The 9,914-nt window shown below is 45.1% G+C and overlaps 1 protein-coding gene across 6 annotated transcripts; it reads right to left on the bottom strand.

Moving 5' to 3' along the window:
• Positions 1–743: 743 nt before the first annotated feature.
• KCTD6 (potassium channel tetramerization domain containing 6) lies at positions 744–9,301 on the bottom strand. Of its 6 annotated transcripts, none has more exons than XM_074957342.1 (3): positions 9,204–9,301; positions 3,308–3,415; positions 744–2,136 (listed from the first exon to the last, which is right to left on the bottom strand). In XM_074957342.1, the coding sequence occupies exons 2-3, from the start codon at positions 3,332–3,334 to the stop codon at positions 1,450–1,452; spliced, it is 714 nt and encodes a 237-aa protein (XP_074813443.1). In that variant the 5' UTR covers positions 3,335–3,415; positions 9,204–9,301; the 3' UTR covers positions 744–1,449. The 6 variants fall into 6 exon arrangements, with proteins under 6 accessions (XP_074813443.1, XP_074813448.1, XP_074813447.1 ...); XM_074957347.1 differs by lacking the exon at positions 9,204–9,301 and adding an exon at positions 6,011–6,028; XM_074957346.1 differs by lacking the exon at positions 9,204–9,301 and adding an exon at positions 4,573–5,015.
• Positions 9,302–9,914: the final 613 nt, after the last annotated feature.

Below are 9,914 nucleotides of genomic sequence, written 5' to 3'. Positions count from 1 at the left end.
AAAGCCCAGGCTCTCTCTGACCATACTCGGGATGCTGGGGTCCATACTGGCCAGATCAGTTAGACCAGGTAAATAGGAAGTTTATATACCTAGAGATGATCGTGAATTATTTAAGGCAGACAGAAACATTACAACCTAGAAAGAGGAGTAAGCAGAATTGCACTGGCCTAGTCACTCAAAGCAGAAACCAAGTTTATTTATTTCAGTGTCTTCTAACTTTGATTCCTGTTTGTTAGTATCTTTTATGCATAATTCTACAGAATGCATAAAAGAGGCAGGAGCACTGTCTAGGGAATTGGGAGATAAGAATGCGGAGCCAGAGTCCCATTCACTTCAACAAAAGCAGCCTTGTGCAGGGTGATGAGAGCTCTGAGACGTGCTGGCAATTGATTTGATGAATATTTTGAAACCGGATAATGTTTCCCACCAGGTTATAGTTATTCAGACTCTAGATGTACCCTGGATTAGCATCCTTTAACTAGCATTAGTCCTTTCCAACTTCCCATTAGTCAAAATATATAACTTCCCCTCTTAATTTTCAATTTGGAAATTATCCCTATGGAAATATGATGATACAAGGTCCACTAAATTGAATGTTAAGAGTGAGCTAATATTCCTATGCACCAGAATAGGGAAAGTAGTAGCCTGTCCAGTTTCACTTTCCTGTATTGATATACCTTACTCCCCTCTTTTTTCCTAGAATAAATTAGTAGGAGAAGACAAAAAATACAAGCTTTATTTCCATATCTGACATTTTTATTAGCTTCTTGCTGGCAGGCATTACACTTGGGAATAATATTGCACCAGGCATTAAAAGTATGAATTCTACCACAGGGATATTTTGCATTCAGAATCCAGTATAAATATTTCTAATCACATTTTCATGGCTACAGATATTTGGTTGCTTGATTTATATGCATAGAAAAACAGTTGTCATAACTGTAAAAAGCCATACTTAACAAGTACTTTAGAAGGGTAGGATTTGTTTTCCTAAAATATTACAATACTGTTTATTGATTTAGAAACTAGGTTAGTTTACATGATGCTAGCCTTTCCCCCATCTGCATCTTAAATCCTCTTTGTTCTTTACTCTGAGTGTTTTAGCATTAAATGGATTAGAGACCATTTAAATAGGTGAAGTTAGCACTTTAGGTTGAAAGAGCTGACATAAAATGTCCTACCATACTGATATTTAAGACCCCCTTTAAAAAAAAAAAAAAAGAAGAAGAAGTGTCTTAACAGTGTGATCAGGCACATGCATATCTTTTTCTGGACAAGACAAAAAACAGATTTGCTAGAGCATGTAACTTCTCCAGTCCTTAATGCTTATTAATAAATAGTCTCGTAAAAAAGCCCATGCTGTTGCTTTAGTCAAAACCAGATTCTCTCAGGTATGCTGTTCCAGGAAGTTGTGTGTAACCACTGAAACGACATCTGTGGAGTCATACATCAGTCATCCGTTTTCCGAGCCAGTCTACAGAAAGTCCAGTTGTGCTCCACTGTATTTTCATTGGCCCGCTCGCTCATATGGTGAACTCTTGTATTTCTGATAGAGAAACCTTGTTTTGTAATGTACTCCATCAGATGGACTCTGAGGGAAACTTCCTGGTGGTAATCACATGGCCCAAAAGTAAAGGAAACTTGGCAGTCTCTTGTGTCCATCATGTGCTTATTCCACTTGGTAAAGTGGTTTGAAATGCCTTCCAGTAATGAATGGACCTTAGTTGTGATGGTTAACTGTGTTATGATTACTGCCACTGGATTGGAGTATTTGGAAAGTTTCCGTGTGCTGGACAGCTCCACTACTTCCTCAAAGGTATCCACAGGATACAAAGGCTTGGGGTCATTAAGACACTGGATTAGGGGTTCAATTTGATAAAAATCTGCTTCTTTTCGAAGCAAGTCAAATTCCTTGAAGTCCAGTGGCAAAGTCAACTCTGAAGTCCTTAAAAAGTTAAGAACATACCGGAAAAGTGGTCCATCTCGGTCAATGAAGTAATTGCCCTGAGAGTCCCTGGCAGTGGGGAAGTCTCCCCCAAACATAGCCCCAAGCATTGAATCGGGATATCTCGTTAGAGTGGTGAGGGATGTTGTATACAAGTGTCCACCCACATTTATTGTGACTGGATCAGTCATCTAGAAAGAAAGAAATTCCAGAGTTTATCAAACTACCACGAGAGATTTCTTATCACCAACACATGGCAGTTGCTGTGAGAAAGCTGCTGGCTCTAGAAAGAATTGCAACTGTTCAGCTTGAAACCTACCAATGGTGTTATACAGGAATAAATTCAAGAAACCTAGCCATAATCCACACCTGGCAACTTAGAAAGCATATTTTCAAAGTGCTTTACAAGTATTAACTAAAGCCCAGAGCTCACTGTCAAATAACTATTTCATCTTCTGCAAAGTAAATATTTTCTCCATTTTACAGATGAAGAGACTGATGCACAGCATAAGTGATTTCCCGAAGGTACGAGTCAGAATTCCACCTCTGGCTCCTTGCCTTCACAATATCCCTTTTACTCGAGAAGGAACTAGTTTAGCAGGTACAAAACCTCTTTCCAGAAAAAATGAAAGGATGTAATGTAATTTTAGATCTAGGACCAAGAGCTTCCATTCAAAGGTACAGCTAGGGGACATCATAAAGAAAACTCTATCAGGCAAACAGTACTGCTGTGTAGAGGAGGGGCCAGAGCAGTAGAGCTAGCCTGCACCTACAGCAGCCAGATCGCACCAAAAAAGGCAGGGGAGAAAAAGGATAGGGCACGATCCTGGGCACTGATTCTGACTGACGGCAGAGGGCCAGCCGGATAGGCAGACAGACAGAAGGGAACAGGATGTTTAGAGAAAGAAGAGAGAAGGAAAAATAAGAGGTGTGTGTCTAGTTTTGTGATGAAAGATGAAGTTTAAGAAGCAAGCATATTTTTCCAAATAAAATGACAGCAAAGTAATTAAAGGAGCAGGAAGGGAGAACATATTTTTTTCAACTTTGTATACCAGAAAGGTGGCTTTCGAGCCCAGTGTCAAATTGTATCTTTTTAGGAGCAATATAGCCCTCTTCTTGCTGTTGTGTTCAATAATTACTACTATGTGGCTGAAGATTAAGAACATGAACTGTCCCAACACACAATATGAAATGAAACATTAAAAACAAACCTATCTGCTTATATTATTTTTACTAAATTCATTTTCTTCACTCAACATTAAACTCTGGGTCTATACACAAGGCCAAGAGATTCGACCTAAAAATCTGGAAAGCCCAATTCTATTTTTCAGCATGCACACATCTTTATATTGGATCACTTACCATATATCCCCAGTCTCCATTATCCATCTGTTCTGTTGTTTGATCTATGGCAGTCTGAGTTTAATTGAAGGCTGCTAGGAGGACACACAATTCACCTCCTATTTCCCCCTGCAGGTTGGGAAAAAAGCAAAAAGTGTGGCAGACTGTAAGTACTTACAAGAACAGAGCAGAATATTTCTAATCAAAGACAGACTTGTGCCATAAACTGGTCTCTTGCATTCAACTACAAAGCCACGCCAGTACAGGTATCTAACAAAGGAGAACTTCCCTATCTGAACCTTCCAGCATATCCTTCACTGTTACTCAACAGACTGCTGTCTCTAGAAGCAACTGGTAATCACTTTGTAGGCTGTCCTAAGCATTCCTGTTTTGTTAAACAATAAGTCTGTCTTTGAAGATGATTGAAACGGAGAAGACGACCACATATTTGACTTGGGCAAAAGAGACATGGTTTAATAAGTAGTCCCAGTTACATAAATCAGAAACTTTATTTACCCACCTATTTGGCTGAAAGTCCATCTCTTATTAAACCATGTCTCTTTTGCCCAGGTGAAATATGGGGTCGTCTTCTATATCTATAGGTACATACACACACAGATATATAATTATAATTTCAAAAATGGTATTCATCAGCCATTCTGCATAAAACTGTACAGAAACACAAACCCACGAGGCATCACTGTGTTTAAAAAACAGTGAGAATCTCACTGGAGTTAATGCTTCATTAGAGGGGACTGCAACTTGGCTGCAAGAGTGTGAACCACAAAGTGTGAAGTCAGAGCCCAAGCTGATTTCGCAGCTGCCATAGACACTTGCAAAGCACTTTACTTTTCAATGCATTTTTATAAATAAATCAGAATACATTTTCAACAATATTCCAACAAGAATGGTTTGAAAAAAAGTTTTAACCATAACTTTCTAAGAGATATCCTCAACAGCGTTCACTCACACAGCCAGGGAAATGACTGCCTCCACTCCAGGAATGATGGGTGAAAGCCTAGTGCCTTGAATTTGCATGAGATCCCTTCTGGTCTTAAAAAACAAAACAAAACAAAAACTCTATAATCTATAAGCAGTTTGGTACAAAAATAATCCTATGATAGCTTTTTAAAAACAAATACATACAGACATGTTTTACAAGCCCCGTTGTTAGCAAATAAGATCTGCTGCAGTATTCAGTCTCCTTACTGCACTCCAATCGACGATCACCCAGCAAATGAAATCACAAAGCTCTGGCTGAGACAAAAGCCTACATTCTTCTGTACCTCTTCCAACTCAGACCCAAAAAGAATCTGCTCTTCTCTTTACTCCCTAGCAAACAGGAGGTCCATATCACCCACTTCAGAAGAATGTGGAATCGTTCAATGCTTTCTGCTCAAAATAGGCCCAGTAGCAGAGCACAATGGCTCTCTCTCAAAAGGTCAGCCAGGCACATGGAGAACTGTGATATAGCCACAGCATGCACTGCATCTCAGAATGAAAGAGCTTCAGTGTCCAACTCGGCACTATGACGGGGAGGATTGGCACCACACTGGTACAGCGGTGGTTAATCCTTCCCTCCTAGCAGAGGAAGCCATGCCCAGGCATGCTCCACCTGGAAGTCAGATATAAAAGCATGCAGAGCTGCTCAGTCAGGGTGGATCACCAGAGGGGAAGGAGGCTTGTTGCCCTCTCCAGCAGAAAAGAGGCTTGCACCCTGAGACGCAAAGGCCAGATGCCCAGAATCTGAGAATATGGTGGGAAGTGACCCAGGGAGTTCTTAAAGGGGAATGGTGCTGAGACTGTTCAGGCCGGCGTGTTTTGGGAGGATCCCCACTGGACCACTGGTGAGGAGAACTCGCCACTTGCAGGGCCCTGGGTTGGGACCCAGTGAAATGGGTGGGCCCGGGTCCCCCTACCTGGGCCACCCTCCTTTGAGAGGAGCTGGCCTCACACAGTGAGTTATATGGACTCTGGCCACTAGGTGGCATTACCCCACTAGGGGAGAGAAATTAGGTTGACTCTGGCGATTGGGCTGCACTACCCTAGGGGCGCATTGTATGGACTCCGGCTGCTAGGCTGCACTACCCTAATCAGCAAGGGGAAGCAGATGGACTCAGGCCTTTGGGCAAACTACAGAAGGGTTTAGAACACGGACTTGGGCATAGAGAGACTGCTCCCTCCCTCCCCCCGACCAAAGTGGCTGACAAGGTACTAGCACCTTTTGCACATTATGAAGAGCAAGCCGGTTAAATATGACTAATCACATCGGAGTCCCATAGTGACACAGTGCAGGGGGAGAGCACCGCAGGGTAGCGTAGTAGCAAATGAATGCTGATCTAAAAGGTGGGAACAACCTTAGAACACCAGCTTGACTGTCATATACTAGAATGCATTTTATCCACAGTAAAGGAATTAGTGGTCCAGAAGACAAGCCTTCACAGCTTTTATTTGCTGTTAAGAACCTTCAACCTGAGCACAAAGTGCAACACACAGCTGCATTACAACAGGGAGAAAGAGCGGGGAGGGTTTCTGATCAATTCCCCATTAACAACGCTGGAGAGGAGCAGCACTCAAACTTGTGGTAACAGTGAGCATCAAGGACAGCTGGCTACTTAAACTGCACAGCAAACAATGGGAAAAGAGATCCTCCTGTCTCCAAAGTAGGTGTGAAGCAGCACTAACATTTTAAAAAGGAAGAAGAAGAAGACAGTACACGCTCACCGACGTAAGAGATTTTCTTTTTCAAATTTCCATTACGTAGCCGATGCCAGTCAACTGCAACCTTCCAAACCCTGGGAATTGATTAAATCAAGCAAAAGCTACCCTTTTGGGTGATCACAAAGGGAAAGAAATAGATTACATATTCCTGTCTGTACCATGGTAAAAGGCTTCACTTGATCACAGCACTGCTATGTAACACCAGGGTGAATAATGTATGAAAGCAATTAGCTCAGACAAGCCCACGTGTCAAATAAATAAATAAATAAATAAATAAATAAATAAATAAATAAAGGGCATCCAATAAGCTACATTGATTTTGTGTAGTATCTGAAAGTCACTAGACATACAGAAATCTGCTTAGGCAAAGATAATATTAAAGTGAGGAGCACATTAGAAATACTCGATAGCAGCACTAAACTGCATCACATTGTAAGTTCAAATGCCACATGCTTCAGAAACAATTAACTTTCCTTATCAGAATTAGCCTGGAAGTTTCTAGGTTCCTCTTTTAGGCAGCTGTGTGTATACTGATTATTTATTCTGGTCAGGTACAACTCAAGCATCATGAATATCTAGAGGCAGACTAGAATGGAGAGAGAAGCCTTTGACAGCTCTGCCTTTCAACCAATGCATTGAATTATTTTAGTTAAAGGGATTTATCTTAAAAGATTCTGTGGTTAACTTATCTACAACTAAAGAGAATGAATGCTCTCTCGGGGTTAAAATCAGCAAGCTAGCATAAGACTCCACTTAAGCCCTATTTAGCCCACAGCCATTTCCCCCACTCTTGTGCAGAATGTTGACCACATAATAAAAGGTTAATTGAGCGCCATCATTTTGAGGCTGATTTTAGGGCATCTAAAGAAAACTGTCCTCAATAAGCTTTTTTGGGCAAGATATACAGCACTAGAACAGTTAAGCACGCTTGCCATTTTACCTCAGCAATGGCAAAAAAAAAAAAAAAAAAACCAAACGAATAGTAGAAAGCAAGTGACTGATGACAAGTGGCCGTTTGATGAATGATCAGTGATCCCAGTATATCAAATCTGTGTGATCCCATTTATATCAGTGCAGCTTCTGTAAATGTTGTTTAATATTTCATGACTCTAGAGATCTACTATACTACCTTACTATCAGGCACAGCGCTTATTACAGTCATTAGTCCCATTACTTCAGTGGAGCTGGGGGGCAGGGAGGTAGAGACAGTGCAGGCTCAGAGTACAAATTATAATCTGAGCCATCTGAGCATTCTCATGTGTACCATCCACACTGTGGATGAAGGTTCAAGCCAGATTGGAAGAGATTTGACCCAGTGGGGTTCTCAAGCTTTCTCACAGTGTGGATCCCATTTTAGAAGAGAGTGTGCCCTGTTCCAACTTCACCCCAATAATACAATGTTAGGAAAGCGTTTCTTATCTTTAGCTATCTTTTCCTGAAATTTATCAGCTAGACTAGAGGACAGCCAGCACCATGTGACCTGCCAGCTGTTTGCAGACCAACTGTCCACAGACAACTGCTTTGGAGCCTACAGCTTACTCATTTCTCTCCAATAAATCAACTAAAAGTCACTCCTAGTTCCAGTCTTTAACGGTTACTCCAGTATCAAAATATTAACCTTGGCTGTGTGCCTTCAGTAGGTATCTTGGCTTTCTAGATCATTCAAGAATTTATAGACATCTTAAAGATGGTGGTTTAAAAATCAAAGGTTACAAAGCTCGCACTCCCACTACACAGTTAAACACATTTCGCTATTCCAGCTGCTCCCAGAGAGCCACTTAAGATAGGTCACTGTCTTTGGCATTCAGACATATATAGATGAAACGAATGTCCTAGCTCCAAGTATAGATAGTTACATTTGTCCTGAATTGCTCTGCTCCTCAGCTGTGCACAGAGTTTGAGAGATAATATTTTCATAGAAAATGGATGGAAGAAATTTAAGGCAGTCACTTGAGTTAAAAAAAAACAAGCTGGCACAAGAAGTAGCTACATTTGCAAATACAATGGAAATGTAATCATAGCACAGCATTATTCTTAAATAAAATATTGATGACTTGACTTTTTCCTTAATTCAACCCCCTTCAAGGGTTGTAACTCAGCTGCTTTGCTTTACTCCACAATGAATCATGGTTTATACATTTCCAGAACCAATTTTTTTTCTAAAATAGGTTACAGACCATCAATATTTCTCTTTCTTGCTATTTAACTCTAAACAAGGAAACAAAATTCACACACAATAGGTGGTCTTAATGTTTTCATCTCTGCATGCTTAGTTGCTTTATTACAATTTACAGCACCCTCAACTCTTGACGGAGAGAGCTTTATGAAACATTTTTTTGTCAAAAAAAACCCCCAAAGGCTGCGTTCAGACCTTTTCTTTTAGCTACAAAATTTTCCATTTCAAAAAGGTGTTATTAGAGGAGGTCTGGGAACCAATGGATAAACTGAACAGTAAAAAGTCACCGGGACCAGATGGGATTCTGAAAGAAGTCAAATGTGAAGCTGCAGAAGGACGAACTGTACTCTCCCTAACCTATCATTTAAATCAGCTCCTGTACCAGATGGCTGGAGGACAGAGCTAACGCCACACCAGTTTTTAAAAGCGGCTCCAGAGGCGATCCTGGCAGTTACAGGCCAGTCAGCCGACCCCTTGAAACCGCAGTAAAGAACAGACTGATCAGACCCATGGGCGAACACGATTTGCTGGGGAAGGGGCCGCCTGGAAAGGGAAATCAGGCCTCCCCCGGGGGGCGGGGGGGGGCAGGCTGCGAGAAGTAGCCACGGCTTCCCCCGGGGGCCCAGGGAGACCCGGGCTGCCCAGGGGCGCAGGTGGGAGCTTTTCCCCCCGCGGGTCGCAGGGACGAGCCCCCCAGGGTAAAACCGGCCCCCGGCGCTTCTCCCGAGCTCTGCGACACAAGCCTCCCGGGGCCGCCCAGCGCCGGGGACGGGACCCAGGCGTCCGGCCCCTCCCCCGCGCCCCAGCGCCGGGGACGGGACCCAGGCGTCCGGCCCCTCCCCCGCGCCGGGGACGGGGACGGGACCCAGGCGTCCGGCCCCTCCCCCGCGCCGGGGACGGGGACGGGACCCAGGCGTCCGGCCCCTCCCCCGCGCCCCAGCGCCGGGGACGGGGACGGGACCCAGGCGTCCGGCCCCTCCCAGCGCCGGGGACGGGACCCAGGCGTCCGGCCCCACTCACCGGCTGCGCTCGCGGCTCCCGGGCTGCGGAGAGGCCGGCGACCGCAGCGGGGACAACCGAGCGCGGACCCCGCGTTCCTGCCGCGCGGCCCTGACTCCGCCCCCGGCCCCGCCCCGCGCCAGGGCCCCGCCCCCGGCCCCGGCCCCGCCCCCGCTGCCGGGGCCCGGCGGAACTCGGCCCCGCGGGGCGGCTCTGCAGCCTCGAGCCGCTGCCGCCTTCGCCGCCCCTGGCCCCCGCCGGGCTGCGCGCTTCCCCCGCCGCTCGCAAGACACGCGGGGAGCCGGCGCGGCCGAAAGTCCTCCGGTTCCCGTCAAATCCTCCGTGCAAAGAGGCTGGCCGGCGAGTCCGACTGTGCCAAGGCTGGCTCGCCCCTCGGGGCCGGAGCAGGGGGTCGCGTGGGGGTGCTGAGAGCCCCTGGCCCAAAGTGTGTGATGGGGCCCGCCTCAAGCCCGGGGGTGCAGCAGCAGCCGCCCCCGCACCCGGTGCCAGCCCCTCTCCCGGGTGCAGCAATTTGTGTAACACCACTGGGTTTCTGCTCAACAGCTTCTGGCAGGGAGTTCCACAGGTTGACAGTGCCTTGTGCGAAGGCAGACTTCCTTTTGTTTGTTTTCAACCTGCTGCCTCGTAATTTCATTGGGTGCCCCCTAGTTCCTGTGTTAGGAGAAGGCGTAAATAACACATCCTTATTTACTTTCTCCACACCAGGCATGA

The sequence above is a fragment of the Natator depressus genome, chromosome 7 (genome assembly GCF_965152275.1).
Source record: "Natator depressus isolate rNatDep1 chromosome 7, rNatDep2.hap1, whole genome shotgun sequence".
Classification (NCBI taxonomy): Eukaryota; Metazoa; Chordata; order Testudines; family Cheloniidae; genus Natator; species Natator depressus.
The sequence above is the reverse complement of the archived record's forward strand: the minus strand, read 5'-3'. Positions and strand labels throughout refer to the sequence as shown.